This window comes from Pelmatolapia mariae, linkage group LG10_11 (assembly GCF_036321145.2).
Source record: "Pelmatolapia mariae isolate MD_Pm_ZW linkage group LG10_11, Pm_UMD_F_2, whole genome shotgun sequence".
NCBI classification, from domain to species: Eukaryota; Metazoa; Chordata; class Actinopteri; order Cichliformes; family Cichlidae; genus Pelmatolapia; species Pelmatolapia mariae.
The window spans coordinates 43,029,753-43,057,749 of record NC_086236.1 but is presented as its reverse complement, the minus strand read 5'-3'; the positions used below and the strand labels follow the sequence as shown (position 1 = coordinate 43,057,749).

Genomic DNA, 27,997 nt, shown 5'->3' with positions numbered 1-27,997 from the left:
TAGAGGGCAGTAGTGCACTTATTTTTCTGTAACAAATGAAACCCTCAGACCACAGGAACACTTTTTTTGTCCTTTATTTATTTACACACAACACACAGAGCGGTTTATTCAGCTCATTGACATATAACCTTATGTTATATTGATAGGCTCGGTCAGAGTGCCCTCCTGGACCTTTTTGTTCAACTATTACTCTCCTCACAATTAAAAATTGTTGCTTGTGAACAATCTAATATTGACCTTTCATCCTGAGGTGTTTCCTTATGTTGGAGTGACTCCTCTTGAGGTATTTCTGATACCTGTGTGGGAAATGATGCTAAGACACAAATGGATATTTTACCTAATGAGAGGTACTCAATAGTTTGAACATAAAATGTAAAATCAATATGGCCACCAGTTCTGATGCTCGGCTGGCACTGGTTTTAACTGATGGCCATCATTTCTCTCTATAAACACATTTTAAATGAACCAAGAAGAGAGACGCACACACAAACGCATCAAAATGACAGTCTCAACAGATGGAGCTGGGCCTATGAATCGTCTGTTTGGCCCGATCTGTTGCACATAAGCTTGGCTGCCAGTGATCCGTATGTTGTAGTCTTTGCCTCAGGCTGAACTTTGTCTGTGTGCCTTCTCCCTGCGAATATGGACAGTGCAGCTCATTAGATGGAGTCTGCTGCCAGGGTGGCAGACAATAGCAGCTGGGTGATTCCAGGATCACTGCCACTAGATATAATTCAAAAGCTATCTGCTAATAAGTGAACCATAAAAACCAAAAAACAGGTTCTAAGGCAACAAAATAAAAAACGTTATATAGATCATACCAGGAATTTTATTCATTGCAATAAAATTGCGATCTTGCTGCTTTATCTTTGGCCTGTTTCGGGCTATCAGGAAAACTCCAACAAAGGACAGAAGACAACTGGGGAAAAAAACAGTTTGAGAAGTTTGTTGACATTTTGCAATAAGCATAATTTGATAAGCTGCAGTGGCTGGTAGCTTATTGAACACTTACCCAAACAGGAACATACCGATGTTCAGCAAAGCCAAGCCTTCAAATTCCTGATAGAATACAATCCCTGCAAAATGAAAAAGTCCATTTAATGTGACAGAGTAACAAAACATGCACATCTCCTCTGCTGCTTTCTTTGTGAAACATGGCCCTAAAACCCTAAGCATACATTACACTGGGATAATGAGTGAGGAGAATTATTAAGTGAAAGGGTGCCGTTTTGAGAGATGAATAGTAAACACTGCTCAGCATATTGACAGAATGCAAAAACAAACAATGTCCTCTGTACAGAGACTGTAGGAGAGCCACTGTTGGCTCAGAGAGCAAGTTCATTTTTCCAGTGCTCACTTCACTGTCTTAAGCTGTGACCGTCACCGGGTTAGGACCAAAACAATATTTTCCTCAATGTGGAGCTAAACTAATCTTAAAGTAAAAGTCCACCCACGGATGTTCTTACACCGCCAGATATAAAACATCAGCAATTTGTTGTTCAATGCAGTCAATTGTGGGTTATTCGTGTAGGCGGACAGAGCAATAGTAATACTGAGAGCAATATCGGAGAAAGTAAAGAGTAATTCAAACTACAGCTCATCTCGTGCCTCTGCCTCCTCTATCATGGGCGTCTCTCTGTATTGGGCGGCGTTGTGAAAGACGCTGCTGTTCATTTGCAGTATGAGAGCGACACCGGAGCTGATCTTGTTTGAGCCTGATGTTTTGTACTGCTGGAACATTTTCTTCTTTTACACTCGACTGAAGCCATGCTGGAAATGGGTTGAAATGACATCACTCGGGCAATTTATCCAGAAGTAAAGCAAACAAGAAAATGGATTTTGTAACACAAGGTGTTCTGCCAAAAAGGGTTTTACATTGTGATGAAGTGTTTTACTCTGGATTTTCTCTTCAAGCCCAAAATACTTGGGGGAAACTTTTGTCTGTTTTTCTTGTTTATTGATTAGATATTAAAAACCTGATCTGGCAGAACACACACACTATCAATACCTTGCAGCGTTTGCTGAGCAAGGACTCCTAAGTGGTTCACAGTAGTGAGTCACTGTCTTGATCGTGCTCTGTGTGTGTAATGTATGTGTACCCGATTTCAGCTATTGTAGTGCTGGAGCACATCTTTGTCTGTTATTGCCAGTAAATCTTATGAAACATCTAAAACCCTTTGATTCCTACTAAAGAAGCAAATCATTCTCCAAAACTGCTTTCATGAGGTGTTCCCGCTTTGCAGTGATCAGTATCTATCCAGTGCAGACAATGTTGCTAGCATGGCAGTAAAACTGATGTGACAAACAAAGCCTGCAGGCCACGAGTATTTCTACATGTTGACATGTAGGGGGATTAATGGGCTATTGTTTAGTTCCCAGATGTTCTACATGTGAAAGCTTTGTGCATAGATTTACTGTGACGCACTCTTACCATCTCAGGCTCTTCAACATCCACACTGTATGATACATTAAATGCAAACATTTTGAGAATGTACTTCTTTTATACTAAAAAAAAAAACACGGAAGTTGTTGGTTTATTAAACTAGGTCATTACTCTGTACTTATACTGGTCCAGTTCAGAACACTTCTGTCTAACAGGCTTCCGTAGCTTTAAGAAATAATGAATTAATTATGCAGTTGCAATTCCTAGCAACCGATGAATATATATTTGGTTTGGTGGTGAGTGTTCGTGACACCACAACAATGTCCACAGTACAAAAAGCTGGCACTGATAAGAGCCATAAAGGAATATGTCTCTTTGTGGCTCGAGTGTGGCTAAATGTTGCACTTTTAAATCATTTTTGAATGCAATTCAATTTTATTTATATAGCGCAGAATCACAACAACAGTCACCTTAAGGCGCTTTATATTTTAAGGTAGACCCTACAATAATCATACAGAGAAATACCCAACAATCATATGACCCCCTATGAGCAAGCACTTTGGCGACAGTGGGAAGGAAAAACTCCCTTTTAACAGGAAGAAACCTCCGGCAGAGCCAGGCTCAGGGAGGGGCGAGGCCATCTGCCGTGACCGGTTAGGGAGAGAGAAGAAAGACAGGATAGAAGACATGCTGTTGAAGGCAGCCAGAGATTATTGACAAGTGTGATTCAATGCAGAGAGGTCTGTTAACACATAGTGAGTGAGAAAGGTAACTGAAACACTCAATGCATCATGGGAATCCCCCAGTAGCCTACACCTACTGCAGCATAAGTAAGGGAGGATTCAGGGTCACCTGATCCAGCCCTAACTATATGCTTTAGTAAAAAGGAAAGTTTGAAGCCTGATCTTGAAAGTAGAGATAGTGTCTGTCTCCTGAATCCAAACTGGAAGCTGGTTCCATAGAAGAGGGGCCTGAAAACTGAAGGCTCTCCCTCCCATTCTACTTTTAAATACTCTAGGAACAACAAGTAAGCCTGCAGTGCGAGAGCGAAGTGCTCTAATAGGCTGATATGGTACTATAAGGTCATTAAGATTTTTGGACCACAGAGGAAACCTAAGGCCCAGAGAAGCAACTGTTCTGCTCATTTACCCACATAGCTGTTCAACAGCTTTCTGTTTAACAGACCTGCAAGGATGGCACTTGCAGTGAAAAACACAAAGTTGATAGGAACCACCTCTGTGGCATCAAACATTTTCATCGCCTGATTGAGAAATCTGTAGAGAGAGAGAGAGAACAAAGCAACATTTGAGATGCTTGGTGAATGAAATGCAGTAGGTACAGGGTCATCATGTAAAATATGTGATTTCCTTCACTCTTCACTGAACAGCCATTGAGCCAGTGACAAACGTGAGATTTAAGCGATGACAAAAAGCTTAAAGATGAGAACTAGAGACAGAAAACTTTGACTAACTTGATCTGGAAGGCGCAAGAAGCAACCATGACAACAAACATGACGTAGAAGATGGGATAGATGAGCTGCAGCTGGCCTTTTATCGACTCTGTGATCATCCCTGACACGGCTTTGACTGAGATCACTGTCAGAGAGGCTGCAACAACACACAAGCAAGACCGCTTTAACATTTAGCTGCAGCACCTCACAAGTTCATGCTAAATCGTGGAGGCGGTTAATTCGAGTGAACACGCTGAATTATTTCCTTCTATTCTTCTCAACTTGGTTCTCTTCAAAAATGATAACAGAGTACAGACTATACGGTAGCCAAGCAACAAAAGCAACCTCCAGCTTAATCTACAGCATCTGCCCTCAGTTGGGCAACTTCCACTCTTTCGTACCGAGCAGGGCCACCAGCAGCATCACAATGACAATATGCTTCATGTTCCTCCTCTTGTACAGATAAAGCAGAAGGCAAAAGATGACGATCTCTATAAACTGTTGAGAGAGAGAGAGACGTACAAATCATTAATGCAGATTCCATTTCCTCGAAGCTGCACAGAAATTGAAAATCTGAATTGCACTTGAATTGTACTTTTACTGACTGTCTTATTAGTGGAAGAGAGTGCAGCATGTAGCCAGAGAGCAGGACACTTTAATTGAAACAAATGACTATGGCGGAAAAATGAAATGAATTGCTGGATTTTAAATGAAAAGGGCTCGGGGTTGTCCATGTGAGTCAAATAGCATTCAGCTGTTCCAGGATCCTCTAATGCAGCTCGAGTAGATAAAGAACAACAACAGAGTGTAAACCAGAATAAAGTGGGAAAAAAAGGGCGAGCTGACCTTTAAAATGCCTCCAGCTATCATCCATGTATCTCTATGTATTTTAAATAAAAGGATTAATTATGATTTGAAAATGGATTAACAAAGACCTCAGGCATTTGTGGCAGATACCCCAATCCATGTTCAGATTGACATTACAGCAGTCCTTCCAGATGAAGCCATCTGATAACAGAATGACCTTTGGTAATAAGAAGAAGCCAGTGATGGGTATTTCATTCCCTCTGATTAATCACCCACTAAAGTTAATCCCATACTTTTTGGAGGCTGTTCCTCTGCAGGCTGATGAGTATTCACAAACAGCATAGCCTTTTACCGCCATCAATCATCTCAGCCAGAGGCGGCAAGATTGTCTCAATTTAAAAACATCTGCATTTCTCGCTATCCATTTGTATTTGCCCAATATCTTCTTATGCACTTTTCATGGATTTTTTTTGTACCGGTTTACTAAATACAAAAAGATTCGTGAGTGAAATGCTGTGCCCTGAATAATGATGGCACTGCCACCCGGGGCATGTTCTCCATCTCCACCATTGGCTAGCACTCTTAAAGAGCTGCTGCCGGTTATCGTTTTACATTTATTTCTACTTAGCTTGACAGATCATGTGCAGTTGTTCAAAAAAGTTGTTCAAAAAAGTAAATTAAATGTTTAGGATTTGGAAAGATAGCGTCAGTAGAAACGTTTTTTTGTATCTGTGGTATATTCTGTAATATAGGAAACAAATGAAAAAAAATCAATGTATTTCGATAGCCTATAGGTCTTATGTGGTGCTCAGGACTTACTAGTTACTAACTAAGACATCACAGCTAAAAGGCACAAAACGCAGTGTTTGGTACAGGAGACATTTAACCTGAAACATGAAATACAAGGTGCATGAGAGTCAGAGAATGACTCAAACACAGCTGAATGGATATGAATGACCCCAGTCTACAGAAATGCTCCTTTAAAAGCGTCTAAGGAGTGCTTTCAATCAAGACTAGTTCTGAGCCAACATTTACGTTTGTGATGAGTGGGTTTTGACAAAAAAACAAAAAAAAAAAAATGTTGTTTTAGCTCTGTACTTGTCTTCTGATTGGTCACTATAGCAATAGCTATGTTTATGCCACTGCTGCTTGAGGCGAAACTGGACTAGGAGGGTACACGGGTAAGTGTTAATGCACTCACAGCCTGTTTGGTGGAGGGAGTATTTCGTGACTACCGAGTATGAAAACGCTATCTAAGCTTAAAAGGACTTTCTCCCACTTGACCACTTTCACAACAGAGAAACACAACAGAGAACAGAGCTGCGGGAACAACCCCTAAGAGTAGTGGTAGAAAAGACCTCGCCTTGTTTGGAAAAAGTTACCAAGCAGCAGCTGGTTGTAAAGAGTGACCATGTCTTTGACCAACAGTGGTGTGCTACATTAGGATTTTCAGTGACATGACCACGGTGTTGTGCAATAAAGCTCACAATGATGCATTCTGTGATTACATGTTATTTCTCTGTTACTGATAAATAAAAAATATTGTTAAACGAATACACATTAATGTGTATTACTTGACTTATAAGGGAGCATTTTAAAGGACACACCAGGTAAAGCAGGAAGTGCCAGCTGATGGCGTAGTACTGGACCAGATGGGCTGTGATGTGTGTGGAGGTGTGGGGGGCAAAGGTCACCAGGACGTACGTTCCTGTTATTGCCAAGGTACCACCTAAGAAAGAAAGACAGCAGAGTGGTGAGTTTATTGGAGGTGGTTTTTATATTGATTTGACAGCTCAGTTGACCTCATCTTACAAGTAGTTCTACTACTACTACTGGGAGTAGCTAAAATCCATAACACCTACAGTCATGTGAGAAAGAAAATATACCCTCATCAGGTTTTATGCCCCCCCCCCCCAATCACATTTTACAGTGTAATTTTTTAAAATGTAGCCATAATGCAGAAGCAGTGTTTGAACAACTATGTAAACATTTAAACCTAGTCTTCTTTTCTAATTTATTGAGGTTGTGGTCATTTATTCATGCACAGCTGATCGAACAGCATTTCAGCCAGCTTGAGGTCTGGACGTTGACAGCAACACTGATTCTTCCCTTTTTAAGTTTTCAGTTTCAGATTTGCTGCTGTGTTTGGGATCATGTCCTGCTGTATCAGCCAATTTTTGCCAAGCTTAAGCTGCTGGACACATGCCCTCACACCTGACTCTAGCTGTTCATGGTCAACTCACTGACTGCAAGGTGCCCATGTCTTGTGGCTATAAACCAAGTCCAAATCCTCGCCCTTCCATCACTGTTCTTGACAGTTGGTATGAGGTGTTTGTGCTGATATACTGTTTGGGTTATGCCAAACGCGGCGCTGTGCATCTCAACTTTAGTCTCGTCTTTCCAAAAGACATTATTCCAGAAGTCATGTGGATTGTTCAGATGCCACGCTGCCAGCAACCCTTCCAAACAAGTGATAGTTGTTCAGTCTTTTTGTAACTGTAATGTCATGATCTTTAAAAATGCAACCAGCTAAGAGCTGTAGAGTCTCAGTTGTAGCCCTTGGATTTATTGCAGTTTCTCTGAGCACTGCACGATCTGACCTTAGGGTGAATTTGCGTGGACGCTCACTACTGGGAATATTTCAATTGTCTTGAATGTTTTACACTTGTGTACAGTTCTTCTGACTGTACATGATGGACTTTTAATTGTTTGGAAATGGCTTTATAACTCATACTAATGGGCAGTGATGGGCAATGTCTTTTTCAGATCTTTACTGATCTCTCTTCTTCTTAAAACACGTGTGAATGGTTGAGACTAGAAAACGGCAAAGCTTTTCTTTTAGCAGCGCTCACACTTGCTGATGATCAGTTAATTAACTAATTTGATTATCAGCACCTGGCTGCCACTTCCCCTCTTAATCCCCATGGAAACAGTAAGATCGTACTTACAGTAATTCTTCACACACTGCTTCTGCACTTTGGCTTCATTTTTGTTAAATAAGTACTGACACAGTGTCGCATGTAACACCTCACCACACGGTTTTTTCTTATGTCCTAAGACGTAAAACCTTACAACAGAAAGAGGGCCTCCTTTCTTTTGCACATGACTGTATATGGCTTAGTTATTTAAAGAAGTGTTTTCATTTTGATGTCATTTTAAAAAAAAGTGAAGTGAATATAGAGATTCCCTGTATTTTTTATAGAGCTGTCCAATATGCAAAATGAGAAGTGCAGTGTTTGATAGAAAAAGAAAAGAATTGGCCCAGTTCTTGTTTATTATACACTCCGTTCCTTAAATTGGTACAGCCCTGCAGCACACACTGACATTTATTTGATTGTTTGCGATAGGCATCCTGCTAAAAAGATAAACGGGACATTTATTGAAATGGTATGAATGCTCTTTTTTTTCCTACAAATGATCCAGTGACTATATATATCTTACCAATGGGCTTCACTTTAAAACACATTTTGTGTCATATTTGTGTTTGTGTTTCTAACTTCTGACACAAGAATGAACTCAACTTGAAAAATGAACTTGAAATGAAGACTAAAATGTTACTGTGTTCATTCTTGCAGTGGTTTTTAATATTCATCTTTATTTTTGTTATTTAAATGATCATTTTCTAGGTTTTACCTCTGCCGCTGGCTGCACACGGGCAGAAAAACAGAGCTTGTTCCCACTAATATGCCCCTTTATGAATAAAACATTCATGCATTTAACTGTTTCCAATATGTGGTTGATAATGGCATTCGGCAATTGTAAAACAAAATGGCAAAAACATTGCAGCCAATTTATCCAAGAAAGCAACAATAAACAGAGCTGTGTGATGCTGATATGAATTTCCAATCCAGGAGTAGGAATGGTCATCACAATTATGCCATTTAGCAGCAGAATCACCAAATTGTTATGACAAACAAAAGCTTTTCATAAAACAAAAAATATGTCTGTGCTGAGTGTGCCTTCGCTTTCCCGAAGCTACAAAGATAAAAAAGCAAGAGGACATTTTTACTAGTACATAACTGGAATTCAGGATATTTTTTCTGTTGTGACTGAATTATCATCTGTAAACTCAGTTTGGCATATACAAACTACATTCAGAATTGCTCTGAACTCAAACTACCATTGTCAGAGGACACTTATACTGTAAGTGCCATCATTGCTACTGAATGCTTACTTACCAACGATGTCAGAGGCACACAGCGTCTCCTTGAGAAAAACCACAGATATGATAGCACTGGCTGTAAAATCAAAATAAATGTCTCTTAGTTTAACTGCAATTCAAAACATTCAGTCCACTACAATGAAAGTAAATACCAACATAGTTATATTTCCATAAGAATCACATCAGTAATGTTGACGGTAGTCTACATTGTTGACTGCAGACACACATACACACGTCAACCACACTATTAAAGCAACTAAATAACCTTGATTATCTTGTTACGATGGGATCAAAGCATCTGTGAAGCAATGAGGTCTTAAAATAATGAAGCAGAATTATTTGTATAGAGTTGTTTTTGGTGGTTGTTACTGGAATGCTCAATATGAAGTCAAAGGAGATGTTGATGCAAGTAATCATAATGCATAAAGTAATCAATCAATAGAGATATCAAAGATTTTGGGAGTAGCCAAATCAATAATATTTTACAAAGAAGGAATGCACTGGCCAGTAGAGGGATAGATTCTGAAGCGTACAGGGCTACGCTTTCTGCTTCAGCCAAATGTTTCTGATCTGATCAGACAGCGCTGCACAGAGCAAATGGATTATGACACAAAGCGTGCTGCAAGAGCAAAGAAAGAATTTCTCAAGGCAAAAAAATATGATATTTTTCAACAGCTAAGTCAGTCATCTGATTTCAACCCTACAGAGCATGCTTTTTAGTTATTAAATACAAATTTGAAGAGACTGACAAACAAGCTGCATCTAAGGGTGACTGCAGAACATCTCAAGGGAGTAAACAAAGCATGTGATGATGTCCACGGATTGGAGACTTCAGGCAGTTTCATCCAAGTATTAAAAATAATCCCCATGTTTAAAATGATGTTAGTTTGTCCAATTACTCTTGATGCTCTGAAACTATTTATAAAAATGACTGTAATTCCCAAACAGTTAATGGAAAATTTTCCTAAACCGCTTGAATTACATCTCAAAGTCTACACTTCAGTCACAAATTGAATGTTTGATTTAAAATCCACTGTTGCAGTGTACAGAGGCACATACTAAAAAAAAATTGTGCTTTGCTTTACATCACGTTGGGTGCACTGTTTACCTGGGAAACAGAAGGCTGCAGGACGCACTATGGAAGGAAGGTGATCACTGGACATTGTTCTGAGGGAAAACCTTGGGTCCTGGTATTCGTGTGGATATTTCACTGACATGTACCTCCTTCCTAAACATTGCCAACCACCACTTACACACCCTTCATGGCAGCCGCATTCAAATAGGCTACTAACATCAGAACAAGCCATCTTTAGGTTTTTTAAGGTGTTATGTCTACACAAGATAAATGCAGTTAGTGATACAAGTATTTAGTTATGCCCATATTCACACAGTGACACTATATTATTATATGTAAATGTGTATTCACATAAATACATGTACACAATGCTTGACATGTTTAGATTGCTCGGCACGACAAAAATCGGTCCGTATGCTTGGATAAATGGAACTCATTAGGACTTCATAGCACCAGCATGAAATTATGATATTCCACGCCACGTTTTTTGCAAACCCATCCATCAATATCATTGTCAAAAACTGCGACACTGAAAAGCAATCAGTTTCACATGAGCTAAGCCTCAGATTAGTCTTCTTAATGTTTCCCCGGGATCTGCACCGAACCAAGGGAGAAACACGGCATTCGGCTGTCACGGAGACAAATAGCGAGGCGGGCAGAAATGCGTGCAGACTGCACAGACATGCCGATAAACAGGCAGATACACAGATGGATGGCCACACAGGCACGCTAACTGGCTGAGACAGAAAAACAAACTGCGAGACAAACGGCCAGTGGACAGAGAGGCAAACTGACATGCAAGTGACAGCGGCCTGTCACAGTGACCAGGTCAGTTTACATAACACGCTGACGCTGCCGTGCTGGAGGTCTCCTCACTAAACAACACAAGTGGAAAGCTCATTTTTATATAATCAGTTGGAATGATGATGTTGCATTTTTCACCAATATCACAGCAGAGCATACTATGGGCGCTATGTTTTGCCGACACGACTGCCAGACAGCAATCTGGGTGAGCAGGTGATGGCACACAGACACAGGGACTAATTGAATGGAAGAAATTGCTGGAAATTACTGGAAGAGAAACAGACAGAGCATTTGAGTCTGTGTACGGGCTCTGCCTCCGCCATAAGGAGATTAGATACAGAGTGTAAACAGTTCAATGTGTCAGAGACACAGTGTGGCACGCATTGGATCACAGGCAGTGACAGGTTCTTAACATGGATATTAAAGATATATAGTTGCAAGTTTATCTGAAACAAATCAAATATAAGCAAAAATGCCATTTTAAAACCATGATTTAAAGCCACACTTTCTTTCAAATAGGCTATGTATCTCCAAACACACATTTTCCGAAAGAACAGGCCATGGATGTGCACAATGCCGCAAGGACCCTACGCTCTAATTGGAAGTTTATAAAGATTCTCCTTAATATTCTGATGAAACAGTTAGTTGTTAAATATTTCATACTGAGAGCATGTTCGCACTCACATTTTGGACTACTCTTTTGCCTCTGGGACCAGCTGGATCTAACAAGTAACCATAGCAACTCCATACAAAGTGAGCTTCGCACGGCTTGATATAATGAGAAATGTGGCAACGGGAACCTCTGGGGTACGCAGTTCTGTCACTGCTGTTGTGTGCTTGTGTGCGCATCCCATCAGCAGCACCTCTATACATGCTCTTTGTGATGTGTAGTAATGGGTACCTACCAGTGAGGACGAAACATACAGTGTCAAACATTCTTGTGCAACACAAATCTGTCATGAGCAAGATGAAAGCAACAAAAGTCTGGCTGCCATCACCCGGAGAAGCTCAAATATAAGAGCTGTGCACGTGCAATTTGTAAAAGAAAAAAAAAGTTGTATTCACAATTTCCCAAACAGGAACTTTTGATAACTTGAATCAAAACTGTCCTTCAGAAGCTATTCAAGAAAACATTACACAAACGTTGTAAAGGAGTTCTGAAATCTGAAATGAGATCTTGTCCTGACCCTGAATAAATGCAGTCACACTGTAAAGTCATTCTTTAAAATTATTGTGTTATTTATACATCTACATTAAATCCTGACTTTTTCACACTGTGCTAACACCGCATCCTAATGGATAATACAGTGCTGCAGGTCTGACATCTGTGAGTGATGCAGTCAGGTTTCTGTTCATTTCCACACTGCCAGCTTCCCCTCCTCTTTTGCATGCGATGACATCGGTATCTGAACGAGAGAGCTGATTCTCTGCTCCACACAACAGCTTTTGGGCTGATGCTGTCATTCCTAATAGAGAGGACTGGGCTCTGTGAACGCGGACAGTAGTAATTGCTCTCCCCGGAACGTCACGAGTGCCAGCGTGACATGCACGGACAGGCGGATGACAGCGGCATCGTCAGCTCTCTCGATCCCGGCCCTTTACTCCTCTGCTTCTGCCTGTTGTGTCTTATTCATTCACATACTTATCCTCTCCTTTCCTTGAAATTTTCTTCCTCTCACCTCAGCCTTTCTCCAAGCCAGCCACTCACTTCCCTCTTGTTTACCCAGTGAAGGCATCCTGCTGTCTGTACCCCCTTCTGTGCCTTCACACAGCTCTCGGAAAACAGGCACAACAGCACAGCAGGAAGGGTGTGTGTTGTGTGTGCATATGTCAGAGGAGCATCCCAAGTCGACACAATCCTCTAGACCTTTTACACACCGCTACAGTTATGCATGAATTTTATGTGTGTGCATGTATGTGCTTTACACATTTGCATATAGTGTGAGTCAGTGTGAGGTGAGGGGTACAGTCAGTCAAAGAAAGGAGCCAACCTGCAGATTCTGCCCTGTAGCTGAGGAGGACAGACTGTGTCATGACTGCAGACATCTTCCTCTTCTTTCTCTTCCTTTCACCTCGTAATCTCAGATGCATTAATTATTTAAGAAGCTCCTTGAAAACGCACTTCAGCTGCATAATATTCATGCATACTCCAGTGCAACACTAGCAATCGGCTGGTTTCATGAGGATCTGATAGTAAAATGGAAATGAGTACGGTAATTGTTAATAGTTGTGGTTTTAAAGAGATTCATCACAAGGTTAGATTTACACACACTGACAACGCATTTGGAGGTTGCTGGTCTTAACAGAACACAGCACTGAGGCTTAATTTTTCTGCTAAAAGCATTTTTTTCTTTGGTAAGTGCTCACTGAAGCAAATACAGTGGCAAGCAAAACTACAATGAACAAGAGGTGCAGCCTTCTTAGCAAGATTTGTGGTTTCGCTTAGTGCTTTATTCAAACCATTCATCCACTGGCAAGACGTGACTATAGGAAGCGTGGAGGTAATAGCTGTCATTAATATCCATGAGTCACCACCACCTCCAGCGCCGTGAGTGATGCGTGGTGGAAGGTAAGAAGTGAACCTGTTCAATATTTAACCTGCGTTTAGAGTGTTTGCACTGAGCAGCTGCCAGCTGTAGCAACGGGCCAGGCTTTGTTTTGACTGGCTAATGAATCCGGCTTAGTCTGTGACATCTTTAGCTCAACTGTGGGCCGTAAAAATGATTGTTTCTCAAGTGTGGTGTTAGATTTATAATGTCAGGAATAATTGGACTTCCTATGTAATTTAATCTCTGGAGCTAAAATGTAGAGATTTATCTTCTGGGTTCAGTGCTGGATATAAGGTAGGAATTGAAACGATGACACGTGAACTCCCCCCGCCGCCACCACTCTTCCACACACACACACACACACACACACACACACACACACACACACACACACACACACACACACACACACACACACACAATGACCCACTGTTTCTGCTCTTTTAAAATTTGTTAAATTTACTTTTGAATTAACACCTTAAGTAACAAAGAGTGGTTTGTAAGTTTGAAGATTCCAGTGAATAAAGTGAAGACTGTTAGTCTCATCAGTTATAAGCAGTTGTGTAGCTTGGAAACACAGGAGAGAAATAAAACTGTTATTGCAGATAGAGAACTTCACTGATACATACAGATCATTTTTATGCCCTGCACTTGAACAAACTGCTGTTGAGCTAATGAGCTGATGAAGTGATATATATCACCATATATGAAGGTCTATTTAACACGCAAGGGTAGAGCAGAAACTAGTATTGTGCAGTGCAGCACAAAATAATAGGATAATAGACACATTTAAGTACCAGTGTATTGTGACATTTAATATAAATGCCCTTACAATATGTAATGGTTATTAGGCAATAAGGGACTTAAATATAATCATTATTAAGAAACATTACTAGGTGATAAGAATAGATTTTACGTGATTCTATAAAAAAATGTCTTATAGAAACAGGTTAATGTACTTTTTCAGTACTTACTTGAAATGCTTTTAAATTTAAAATATTAATAAAAGGAGTACAGTTAGTGAACCTAATTAACTTAGCTCTGTTGTCACTTTTAAAACTTTACTAACTAATGTCTATGTGTTGGATTTCACATGTTTCAATTAAGGTTCTCATATAAATAATACTGGCCAATATTATGCCTCCAATCTAAAAAATACATCATGTTCTGCATCCCTATTATAAGGCCCTAATATTATATATTATTATATATCCCTCTAAAACTGAAAACCAATGAATGTGGGGAAGAATTTGTATAATCGATAAGTTGCATTACTGCCGTGAAGTCTTCTTGTGTATGTTTAAATGCAAGCTATTTTAAGATGATTATTATTTCCTATTTTGAATCAAATGCTTCTTTTGCAAACAATATCCATTAAATCCTAGAGAGTCTTTGCAGTTCTCAGATGCTCCACAAACAACAGCAAACGTCAACTTTGGAATAAAAATGAATGTGAAACACACAAGTCTTTACCCAGGAATGGCACCGTACATTTTACAACGTTTCCTGGGAGATTTCTTCTGCATGTAATAAAGACAGAGCAAAAAGATTTAATTCCCAATACCAAAAAGAAGAAAGTTGTTTGTTTTTGTTTTTTTTGTTTTTTTTTTACCAGCAGTAAGTCTCACAATGATTCATATTCCCATTAATACAGTGATAGAGGTAATGTTAGCTAAGTTATCAATGCTTACCTAGCTAAGTGGGAAAAATGAACCCAGTCAGCCTACTGTGGTGTTACAGTGAAATATAACAGTAATGGTTCTAGGGAAATCAACCAACCAGTATCTGGAAGCCACTCGGATGCTAATCCAAATACCTGAGCTGGTGTCACTGTCAAACACAGCGTTTCTATGAGCTCAACACACAAACTGTTTGTGTGCAGTTTGTCGCACACTGTGTTGCTAGCTAAAGATACAGCTGCTGTATTTCACTATTTAAAGGTTGCATGAAAATCCTCAGCAGGTTAGTGCAGCATGAACAGGTTAGTTTGCATGTACTGTGATGGATTCAAAGAAAGGAACAGTGTGTGACTGGTGCACAGTGGTCGTCTAGAATAAAGTTAATATAAACGGTGTACTGTCAGTGTAGAGGATGGAAATTAGCCAGGACAACTCATGAAACATCTGCTGACATCTGGTTGAATTCAGCTGTGTACAGTGTTGGTCAAGTTACTTGAAAAAAGTAATTAGTAACTAATTACTGATTACTTCTCCAAAAAAGTAATCCCTTTACTTTACTGATTGCTTATTTTCAAAAGTAATTCGATACTTAGTTACTTTTTTAACCCTCTGGTTGTGTGCACCCCCACCCCCTTACTTTAGTGTTCCGGTCACAATTGACCAGTTAGTTTTTAAAACATGATACACAACCTGAATACGTAATAAAGCATTAAACCTTTCAGCCCAATTCTATTTTTTCTGCATAATCCATCATATAAAATTGAATCAAATGAAAAAAATCTCTTTTTAAAACTTGTTTTATTACTTTTAATCTTTTAACTTCATGCGCATTGCATCAAGCAAAAATTAAATTATATGCAACAGTCTCTCACAGAAAGAAATTTGTTTAACATTTAAACCTATTTTCTGCATATTCCAGCATATAAAATAAAATAATGTTTTGTGTTTACACTCTCTTTCAAATAGACGCAAGTAAAACACAGCAAAAAATAAATAAAATCAAAGACTCAGTGGCACTAAGTCCTGTTGCTCTTTTTCACCTGTTTAGCAGGAGTGGGGCAGGTGGAGGTCTGCCTGGTCATGTCAGTGGGGGGATCCGGGGGTTTCTCTGTGAATTTCACATTCCCGTGGCAGCGTGCTAGGTACTTGCTCAGATTTGAAGTTTAATTTTTCACGGTAGAAAGAAGTTTTCTTCCCACGCAGAGTGTACAGCGGACATTAATGTTTTTGTCACTTTTTACAGAATCAAACTCAAAGTAATGTCAGTACTTCCAAGCTTTAAACCCTGCATGGTCGTACTCTCTCCTGCACTCCATATTATCCATTGTTGATCTGCACATGTCTGTTACCACGAACGTTGCATGCGTTTACGTCATTGTCATGAGACCCTTTCACAAACAAAATCACGGTTTAGTAACGCAATAATGCAGTGTGCTTATGGGAAAGTAACAGTAATCTAATTACTTTTTTGCAATAGTAATCCCTTACTTTACTCGTTACTTGAAAAAAGTAATCGGATTACAGTAACGTGTTACTTGTAACACGTTGTGTACATCCACAAAGAGCAGCAGGTCTGCTACTCACAGCCTGTACACTAAGACAATCTACTGGAGCTCTCAATAGAAATTACTGAGCTGTGATTCTTTTCCCCACACTGAGCCATTACAACTAATTTTAGGGTTCCCCCATCTGCTGAATCCACAGCACAGAGAAAGGCACTCCAGAGGGTCATCAATATGGCCCAAAAAATCATTGGACATCCTCTTCCCTCCCTGAAGGACCTGTACAGCACTCGCTGTCTCAAGAGGGCACGCAGCATCCTACGGGACTGTACACACCCAGGACACCGGGTGTTTAAGCTGCTGCCGTCTGGCAGGAGGTTCAGGCTGCTGAGGTCCCGAACAAATAGACTCAAGGACAGCTTTTACAACAGGGCAATAGCCCTAGTCAATGCAAACAGCTGACCTGACTGGCTACCTACCTTGACTTACCGTTAACAACGGTAAAAACAGTAATAATAATAATAATATTTATATTTATAACAAGGTGCAATAATAATTAATGTGCAATAATAACAGTAATACAAATACACTTATTCTTCTTTTTTATTACTAAGTTATTATACTGTGTTGTGTTGTTTGTGTTGCGTTGTGATGTGTCGTATAGTGTTGTGTTGTGTTGTGTTACATGTAGTGCCGACGTAGGACAGTTTTCCAATTTCATTGTACTATTGTACAATGTATGACTGTGCAATGACAATAAAGAGTTATCTTTAATCTCTTCCCTACTCATTTTCTGCTTAGAGGCAAAGTCACCCTCTACAATGTAATTAACAGAAAATAGAGCTCTTCTAATATTATTGTTACATTAATAAAGCACAAGGTTCAGTTAGCTTTGCATAAAAACAGCTGGTAGAAATGTCCTCCAAAGAGCTACTTTTTACTTTCTTACTTAGAGTACATTTCAGAGCCTGCACTTTTTTTTAAAACTTTTACTTGAGTAAAGACGTTGAATCAGTACTTCAACTTTTACTGGAGTATTTTTCAACACTAGTATCAGTACTTAGGTACAGAATGTCTGTTCTTTTGCCACCTCTGGTTAAGAGACTACTATTCGCACATATAATTTTATTAATGCATAAAATATACAAATAAGCATCATAAAGTGCTACAGATTAAATAAAGTCTATAAGAAGAATGTTTTTAATAAAAAATGACTGGATAAAACATCATTAGTTTTTGGTTGGCATGACACTGTCAACAGGATCAGAAGGAAAGAAGACAGGCCTTGCATGGAAACACCTTGCACTGTTAGTTTTGCTTTCACACTTGGATAATGCATGACTTAAAAAAAAAGAAGATTATATTTACCTATAACAGACACACAGCCCAGTGGGGCTATGAGAGATGCTGGAGCAAAGCCATAGGCAGCAAAGTTTCCCAGTTCCCCAACACCCATGAGAACCACTCCGCACCACCACATGGCGGATGTGTAGTAGGGTTTGGATCCACGCTGTGCCTGACGTACATGGGCATATTTCTGTCAGGAAGAGAGGGAACAGGAGCCAGAGGAGCCAGGGGAACAGTCAGATAAAGTGGGTCCAACAGAGCTGTACAAACTACAGCAACACAACACAGACGATAACTCCACCGCACTGTGCAAATCCTAAAAAAGTAGGTGCAATTTAACAGATAATATAGCATTACACCGACTGTCACACAACTCTAAACGCAGCATCACACTCTCTGCTGATTACCATTTCATCTCAGAAGAGACATGACACCAATTAAGAAAATCAATGAGGTGGGAAGGTGTATGAACCCAACACAAGTCTACAGTATACCTCATAATCATTAACAATTCTATTTCTGGAAGCTTATACTGGCTTCTAAGTAAGGGTTATCAACCTCTTTCAGCACTTTTTCACATCTACTTGAAGCTGTCACGGCAAGTTTGCTTTGCATGCTCTGCATGCTGCTGCCATGCAGACTTTATTTCATATTATCAGTTCCCCAGAAAAAAGATCACTTTAGACAAATAATGTTTTTCGATGAATCTTCTCAGACTGGTAAATGTTAGCGCTTGTAGGCTTACATTACATTTAATCAATGAAGTCCTTATTTTTTAACACTGTGATGCTCAGAAAATGGTAAAACTTCACCTGAATTAGAGCTATCAACCTAAGGGCAGCTTATTAATATCCTACTCGGGTCCAGACTGTGCAAAAAATGTGTTGTTTGAATACTTAATTGCAGTATATTAAAACTGAATTGCAATGTTTTAACACCCACTTCTATTCGTTTTAATTCAAACAGGCTTTTCTGTCATGAAATGCAGTCATTTCTAATGCACACTGCCTGCTGTGAAGATCACACAGCCACAGTGCCCAAGGGTACACGCACTAAAATCCTGATGAGCACACAGAGTTTGCTAAAGAGAGCAAACCATGAGGAGAAAGGCAGTCTAGAAATACTTTACAGGCGCTAAACGCCTACTGTGCTGAGTGTCTGTCATACAGCTGGATTCCAGTGTTTCCTACCTGTATGTTGAGCGAGATGCTGATGAGGACATTCCCACATATGGAGATGATGATTCCCAGGAGATAAGTCTGTGGAAACAAACAGTAAACAGACAGAGGATTAGGTGACGCTCTAGTTGTCACACGACTCCAAACACCCCATAATACTTCTTGCAAGTCTTCCCTCCAGCTGTCGCATCTGTCATTTCCATGACAACCACAGAGAGCGTTGCTCCATTGGTGTTGTGTTCAAAGGCACAACTGCGTGTGTAGATATTGTTTGTACTCCTGTGGAACAGAGGCTTCTAAGGCTTCGTAACACTGAAATCTGTATTCTCACACGTAGTAAAAAAATAAAACAAAAACAGCAAACAGACATTTGACACAGATATGCAAAAAAATGAAAACAATCCAAATTCTCACACAATATCTGACACCTCACTAAGATCTGGATGCAGGCTGGTGCACAGCTTCAGATAAATAAACACACAAAGTTCTGGGAATACCACACTCAAGCTTACAAAGGCAAAAATGCAGATTCTCAACTATAACTATCATGTTTACCATCTTTAGTGTTTGCATACCAACATACTCACAGTAACACTTTCCCAGGATTCATTTCATATTGTAAATACTGTAATTAGGACTTTCTGACTTGCAAATAGCATCCACATCAAGAAACTAGCATTTTAGCAAAAGCTACAATTTATCCTGAACAATAAGGAAAAGTGGATGTCTCACTGTACACCATAAATACAATAATTTCAAACTATGCAGTGATTTTTGGGTAAAGAAATACAAAGATTTTGAGACATCCAAAGTAAAACTGCTATATAAAACAGCCAAATTCAATTTTAGTGCAACCTTAATTAAAACAAAAAAAAGTATCATCAGATGTTTGTAGCAAATTTTCGTGAGAGTAGGTGTATAAGTGATGGAGGGAGAAACGGGATACATTCACTTAAAGTGCTGGAACAGTATACTTGGCTGTTTTGTCCCTGATATATCCCAGGAAAATGTTTGCCAAAAGAAAATTGAATTCTGTGTTATTAACATACTGTTGGCTGTGGGTGGACAAAGTTTATAAAGGAACGATAGCACAGAGTGGGGGTGGAATGTGAAGGATAAAACCTAAAGAAGAGAACTCAATCACTCTTGAAGAAGTAAAAGAAAGCGCAGCCAAGCATTTATCCCTTGAAATTGCTTTATGGAAGAGAGGTGGAGGACGGACAAGGAGAAGGTGGTGATGGGAGTTAAAACAACGGGATGAGAAACAACAGTGAGGTGGAGAATAAGAGGGAAATCTAATCACATGCAGCAACAATAGATTTAAAAAAAAGGAAATAAGTATTAATGTTCAGGTTTAGTGGCCCATTCTGTCTGATAAGACAGACAGTGGGTTATTGTCAGTATTATGCATCTGATGTTGTTGACAATAAGATAACACCGCCGTGGTCAAAGGACACGGGAGTGAATGGAGTGTAAATTAATTCATCTGGTCTCCAAACACAGCTCCAAAAACAGCTGCTCACTACCGCACGATCCAGAGGTCGCCTATTGTCCATCAGTGCGCATCATTAGAAATCCTCAGTGACAATATGAAGCATCTCTTTTCCAGACTGAGAGGGAATAGCTGTGATGATTATTTACATTAAAGCATTAGCCGCGATTCATCGTGCAAACAATGGAAATATCAGCAATCCTCTACTCTTTCTGCCAGGCTCAGAGAATACACGGAACCGTACACAGGAGCACCACATGAAAACATGAGAGTAAACATCCACGAAATACAGGTTAAAATGTTGTTTTCCTTACCTGCCTTAGTGTGCTACCTATCCAGTTCAAAACCAAAAAATAAAAAGTCCTATAAAAACATAAAGTGGTGCGTTAAGGTCGACGGGATATCATACATAATATGACTCCAGCACAATTATGAGTCATACACTTTCATGTTTGTTTAGCAATAAAGGCCGAGGTTATAAGAAACACTGTATTCTAGCAAAGACAATAAAATGCTGCTTGTTTGCAGTTTTAATGTGAAGCATGAATTTATACAGCATCTTTTAGGCCAAAGTGCTCCTTTGCTCTGTTGTCAGAAAAGCTGCTCACTGTGGTTTAGTTTATCTGTGTGCACAACAAATAACCTAAACTACCGTCGGTATGTCTGTGAAGGTTCTCAGTCATCCAGGTCATCGTAGTCAAAGGAGTTTGCAAAGAAAAGCGTCTGGACTTCTTTAAGTTGCTTGAAGACGTTTCACCTCTCATCCGAGAAGCTTCTTCAGTTCTAAGGTCAAATGGCCGAGAGTCCCAGATTTAAACCCAGTGGGAGTATCCCCCCAAAGAGGGACAACTACCGTCACTTCTTCTAAGATTTAACTTGAGACTGCTGCAGACCTGAAATAGGTTCATTAAGTTTAATATTTGAACAAGATAATGGAGCTCAGATCCTTTTATTAATCTCTAACTTTCAAATATTTAGTGACGGTGTAATGACATCCTCGAATCATGCTTCATACCAAAATCAGATAAACATAACTAACTGAGACTGAATGCACTCACACAACAACAGCGGCTGCTCTGAGGACAGTATCCTTTTTAGTGTAATTTATATATTTAAAGACTAATGGAGACTGACTGTGATTTTACTTATGATTAAATGAATTAGGTACAAAAATAAATTTTAAAAAACAGTTTCTCGCTCCATGGAATTCACTGGCGGACCTCATTTCTCTGTTAATGGTGTCCGACTTACCAGAAAACTGTCAGGAATGTCTGACTAAATTGCTTCATGCACATCACTTATCAGTAATCATTCACATATACTGACTATTTGTATAACAGTGTGGACGTGTAAACAACACTGCAGAGCACATTACAGATAATAATGACACCAGGAACAGTGGAGCAACACAGATATTTCCATGATCATCCTGACAACCCCTCTGCCCTTCTAATGAACCATTAGCCACTCCTACTCCCAGTGAACTGCATCATGATGCGCATCTTGGATACACATGTGGCGACAAGCTCACACACCTGATTTTGTTGCGGTTCAGCTGTCCTTGCCCTTGACACAGCAGTCAGGTTCAGGACAACTCACAGCTGCAAACCCTAGTTAAATATACCAGTCAGAGCAAGTAAGAAAGCAACGCAAAGTCCCACTGAGAGGTTTTGGAGGGCAAATTAAAAATTTTAATCGGTAAAGGCGCCTGAAGAAAACCCAGAGGATTGATATTGCAATGTTACCCTAAAGCGACACTGATGCCTGAATAAAATGTCAAGTGAATCCATATAAAGTCTATAATAAATCCATATTGATGAGACTGGTCAATTACAACATGGGTCCCTTTGAAAACTCTGATCAGCTGGTAGTCTACAAGGAAAAGACAAAAGTGTGTTCCTTACTTTTAAGCACCAGAGTAGATATGAAGCTATAAGAAAAGACCCTGAAAACCTACAGCCAACTTTCAATTAGTTTTGACTTATCTGCTCATGGCACTCCTAATTCCATCCAGCAGCTCACTATAAAGTAAAACTACTACTTTTTATTGCATAACTCAGCATATCAGCTCCTCGCCAGCTTGATAAGAAATTGAAGTCTAGGGGACTTATGGGTAATTTTTCATTCAAAACCACCACATTACAGTCCAGTTTTTCTCTCGCGTCTCTCTTTCAAGCCCATCTTCTCTTCACCCTCTCTCTCCCTTTTCACTTTGGCACCAAGCTGGATGAGATCACTCACCTGGAACCTACAGCGAGGACGCTAGTGCTAAACCGGATTTAGTTCAGCATGTGTGTTTTTCTACACTTGCACGATGACTGCAGAGTAGGAGAGGTAAACAGGATTTGGGAGTAGGAGGGGAGGAGATGGGCGACTTGCTGATGAGTTTCCTAGGGGACTGACAGGTAAAAAGCCTGAACTTGTGTGTGTGGGTATGAAGTGATAGACGGCGTCCTCTAATGTTATAGCATACAGACTGACGGGGAGAGTGGACTGTGACTCCCGACTGTACGGGAGAAGACTATGACCCTGGTCATTTATGATCAGACACCTATCAGGCCAGCTGTGGTCTGTACACTAAACCAAGATCAATAACCTTGTCGAGCTCTGCAGGAGAGAGTGTGAGTGGCTCACTGCCGCTGCTGTTACTGAGCCCATGAGGAAGCTGCAGGTTAATGCTGAGAGAAGCCGGGGGCAGAACAGGGTGTTTAACTTTGCGTGGGTGCGTGTGTGTGCGTGCGTGAGAAACAGTGTGTTAAGAATACGTGGTGGTGGATGTACAGCCTGAGGACAGTTCATTCCACAGACTTCACACAGGAGATAGCAATTTGAAATGTGAGGAAGGATTCATCTTAACTTCTATTGGATTCATTCACTTCATATTACGCTGACCAGCAAGTGTTTTCAGCCTTATTATAATAAAAAATTCCTCTCTTTATTTGTTTGTTGGTGTAAAGTTGGAGGGTGTGCATTTGCGGTACAGGTGGTCACTGCGGGAATCAAGGACAAGACTCAAGGCTGCAGGAGCCTAATGCTCTACCCATTGAGGGAGACAAATTCATGCAAGAGTGTGAGAGAAGAGAAGCAGGAGAGCAAGTGAGAAAGGGAGGGAGGGTTAAAAGGGAGAGACTTTTCCTGTCAGAGGAAGAGCAAACAAAGCTGCTGGATCAGGCGAGGCTGGTATACTGGGAGCGTCTTTTGTTAGCTGACTTGCTTAGCAAACATTACACACTTTAAGGAAAGCGACACACTTCACACCACAGCACCGTTTAAACTGCTGCACATTCTTCATTTTACTTTATTTTAAGATAAGGACAGTTAACGTATGAAGAAGTAGAAATAATCACTTACATTTACTGAACTACATTATTTAAAATATCTGAATTTAGTTGAGCCTGTCCATTTTGTGCTATACTTATACTGTATTACATTTATATCCAAGTGCATAGAGATATTTGCACATAAATATTCAGAATTTGTAGGCAAGGAACAGTTTTCGATACTGGAGGCTTTTGGTTTCTGTTTTTGTCCAGGCAGTACTGATTGATCACGTTTGAGCAGTTTAAACATTTAATGTAGAGGGAAAAAAAAAAGAGGAAAAACACCTGAAAAACAGCCATATAGGAAGTGCTGGCTATCATCTGGTTTCAGCCATTTAACTTTTTAAAACATATCCTAACAGTGGGCGCATAAAATGTGAATTCTTGGCCCAAATCTCTTCTGGAAGAGCTGAAATCTTGGCTGATGGGTTCCCATGTTGGTAATGATGTTTATCAGCAGGGTAATAGTAATATACTATATCAAAGAATCAGTGGATCAGCTGCTTAATTATACTGGCCAGAGTTTTATTAACAGTGCCTCTGAGCAGAGTGTACATCAGCAGTAGTGGACTATGTCCACATATTTTGGTACTCTCCATATATTCAGTGGGCTACTCTCAAGGAATTCTAGGATATGGTGGTGAGGTTTTCATCGCTGAATGATCATAATAGCAGTAAGACTGTCAGACTTTCAGGATCTAGAAACCTGTGTTATTCTTTGTGATTTTATCAGTATAAAAGGGCAATTAAATATTTTGGTATTTTTATTTTCACATAAGTAAAGGATCTATATACGCCTCCTTCCACTGCATCTATGTTTGGACAATAGCAGGTATCCAGAAGTTCTTGTCTTTCCCGTCCTCTGTAATTACAGGTTGTTTGAGGCCATCCAAAATAGAAATCTGCTTTTACTGCGGTCTTATTTTAGCTTCCTCAAAATGTAATTTATTTGTTACAGTCAAGGAATTCGATTGTAGATAATTTCAGAGCAAATGATTCTGAAGAGCTGACAACTTAACTGGCAAGCAACACAATAATGCAGCCCCTGAGCAGCATGTTTCGTTTTTAATGTTGCTGCCAGATTTAACAAGAAGTGCTACGATTATTGTGAGGACTGGATTCAATAAGCTGATACTGATACTGGCTGTGAGAAAGGCAAAGCATCAAATAAAGATTCTTGTGCTTTTAAAAGTCACAATGACACAAACTCAAGAAGGATTCCCACTGCAGCAGTCCAGCAAGTCTGAATATCGCTATCAGCAAAAGGAAAAGTGGGCTCTAACTCTGTGTGTGAGAACATTCATCATCGAGACACAATGAGGGAATTTACCACCAATTGTGGGCCGTGTGTTGTATAAACTCCATTACTTAAATGTCAGAGATAAGACAGCCTGAGCTTCTTTTGCTAAGGAATGCTTCATAAGCACAGAGCAAACTCCAATTAGTGGATTAGACCAGAACCCGGAAACTACATGTGACTGTTCTGAGTAAAAGAATTTAAATCTGAATGGATCTGAAGGCTGATGAAGGGCCTGATAGCACTGATCCTCCTCCTCCTCCTCACTAGGACACTGACCAACAATGAGAAAGACAGACAGACGTACAGACAGCACGGTCCTTTGTGTCCACTGACAATAGGGATCTGTGCCTCACTGGGATGGGCTGATCTCTGGATGCAGCCCTTCAATTTGTGCTCTGGGTGAGTGGTGGGTACAGAAGAAACATAAATACCAGTAGTAGAAAGAGAACAGACATTTTAATACCAGTAGTCTTTATGTTCAGATCACACCTTTATCCAAATGTATTTGTGGATTGCGTCACATTTAACCTTAAACCGTATGTTTACTGAGTAAAGGCTCTGATCAGGATCTAGGGCCAGGATAAATAACACAGCTGGCTATAGATCTCTGCAGTTAAAGTGCTAAGAAGAGGTCCAGGAATTAGATGTTTAAAATTTATTATTTTTTATTATTTGAGGGAGAAAATGTGTAAGTCCTATCTGTTAAAATGTAATCTCTTGTATACTGGACATTAATTTTGGGTTTGCTGTTGCACTGTGCTATCTGCTGTCAGCAGATTCTGTACAGATACAGGTCTCCCATCACCCACCTCTTTTACCTCCAATAGAAATTGGCAGTATTTAGTTCAGCAGCGCATGCATTATGCAATTTTCAAAGATAAAATACAGTTGCCGAGTTTGAATAAGCTTAAAGTGAACAGCTTTGTCCATAGACTGAATCAGCCTGGAAGCTCCGCTGCCCGCTACTCCCCACACTAACCCATCCTCTGTTACCTAACATAATGGATCACATCACTGGAAGTAGCTATCTTCCAAAGATACTGGGACTAAGTCTCATTTGTGAAGTATAACCAAGACGACAAACTCCTAAAACCCCAGCATCATTTTTTACAGCAGCATTTTTTCACTTCTAAAACGCTGTCAAAGTGTGACACAGACAGATATTGTCCCCATCCTGAGATGCTCTGTGGGATGGTGGGTAGCCATGGACAGAGGGGGAGCTGGGACCATTAGCCAGCTGTTCAGGACTCTTACAGTAGATCTATTCTCTCACAACCCACCAATGGGCCATTACTCATTACTCACGCCTCTCAGTCCTCCTCTGCTACCCTTTCTCTCTCTGGCCCCCAGTGGTAATGTCACACTTTGGAAACACGGTGAAACACAGCGACAGGGGAAAACGAGGGTGAGAAGAATGTGTGGTTACATAAGAGTGGGAGGAAAGAGGACTGGCATAACATAACAGGACGTTTGCACACACACAATCAAGGAAATTGCTTTTTATTATCACACACAAACAGAAGTGCACGCAGTCTGCACACTCTGTTTAATGGACAGATTAATCGAGCCCACTTGACAAAGTTAAAAAGTTCAAAAGAAAGAGAGAGCCTTTCAACGCAATGATTTAGTCATGATTGCTTTAAAAAATAGTTGTGACAGGTGCCAGCACCAATAGATCTCTGCCCTGTCTAGATTCCTCATCCACACTGAGTGCTCATTACCTAAAGAGCTTTAGAGGCTGAGGTTATACTTTGACTTTCAAGATTATTTTTTTATACACTAACTAAATCTTCTCTCGGATATTGGAGTGCAAATTTCTGCTCTAAATGGAGTTTAAAAAGTGAAGTTTCTGAAAATTAAAAAAGTTTTCCTCTCATCTCCGCAGCTGCAGCTGGAACAGGCTCAATATCATTTATATTACAAGCGGGCACAAATATAACTACGGTGCACAGAATATGGCTCATACTGTAGAACAGAGATTGAAAAAAATAAATGGTTTTCTTTTAAATTTACGACGCATTCTGTGTTTTGGGGTTTTTGTTAAATTAGTACAAGTTACCTGTAAGCTTGTGACTTATACATCTTATGAAAGTTTTTTTCTAAATATTATTTTTTAATCTCACCTTGCCAAAACGTTTCAAAGTTAAACAAACTCACCTGAAGCGGATTTTCCAGGACCTCTGCGCGGTGAGCCAGAGCCGGGGTCAAGGAAGGAAACACATGAGAAGAACTTGAATTCGCCATTTTTTCCATATCACGTAAAAAGGAAACACTGTTTTGTCGCGATTCCTTCCTTCTTCACATGTTTGGCGTTACATCTGACTTTCACCTCATCCCGTCCCAAGCATCCCACACGTCCTTGTCGCTTCAGTGGAAACTCGGAGGGTAAAAGTTCTTCATTGTTGAGGACAGGAATCAGGAGTTGGTGATGGCTTCAGGTACGATCGGGAAAATAGACTTTTAAATTAACAAAGTCATAGAAAAAAGCAAACAAACATGTGCATTATTTTTATGTTTTACTTGTGCTCATCACTTCTGTGATGATGGGATAGGAAGCAGCAAGACAAACAGCAGATTGTTTGTTTCGAGCCCCGCTGCGTTCATGTTCATTGGCGATTAGACACTCTGATGTACGACATAACTGTGGACTTGAAGTAGGCATCAGGAAAGAGCCGCAGTTCTCGTCGCGCACACAAAGCTGCGCACTGACCGCAGATACTGGGACACATTCACTTTGATGCGTGACTGATGCGTCATTATCGATCAGATGGCTTAGAATGGAAGTAAACAGAATCCAGCTGATTGTAAAGTTGGAGATTTCGCTTGTTTTTTGTTTCAGGCTCGACTGAAATGGCCCCATGACCTGAAGATTTATAGTGTTTGGGTTTAAATGAAAAGTGAATTTAACTTTCTGATAATCAGTAGTATTGAACCCACTGGATCTGGACT

At 40.0% G+C, this 27,997-nt stretch overlaps 1 protein-coding gene across 1 annotated transcript; it reads right to left on the bottom strand.

Moving 5' to 3' along the window:
• Window positions 1-61: 61 nt before the first annotated feature.
• On the bottom strand, window positions 62-27,752 carry LOC134635680 (NIPA-like protein 2). The gene is made up of 11 exons (XM_063485137.1): window positions 27,206-27,752; window positions 18,949-19,017; window positions 17,780-17,948; window positions 8,819-8,878; window positions 6,248-6,369; window positions 4,235-4,331; window positions 3,855-3,990; window positions 3,569-3,657; window positions 1,013-1,076; window positions 822-919; window positions 62-634 (listed from the first exon to the last, which is right to left on the bottom strand). Exons 1-11 carry the CDS (start codon window positions 27,299-27,301, stop codon window positions 528-530), a joined length of 1,107 nt encoding a protein of 368 aa, XP_063341207.1. The 5' UTR covers window positions 27,302-27,752; the 3' UTR covers window positions 62-527.
• Window positions 27,753-27,997: the final 245 nt, after the last annotated feature.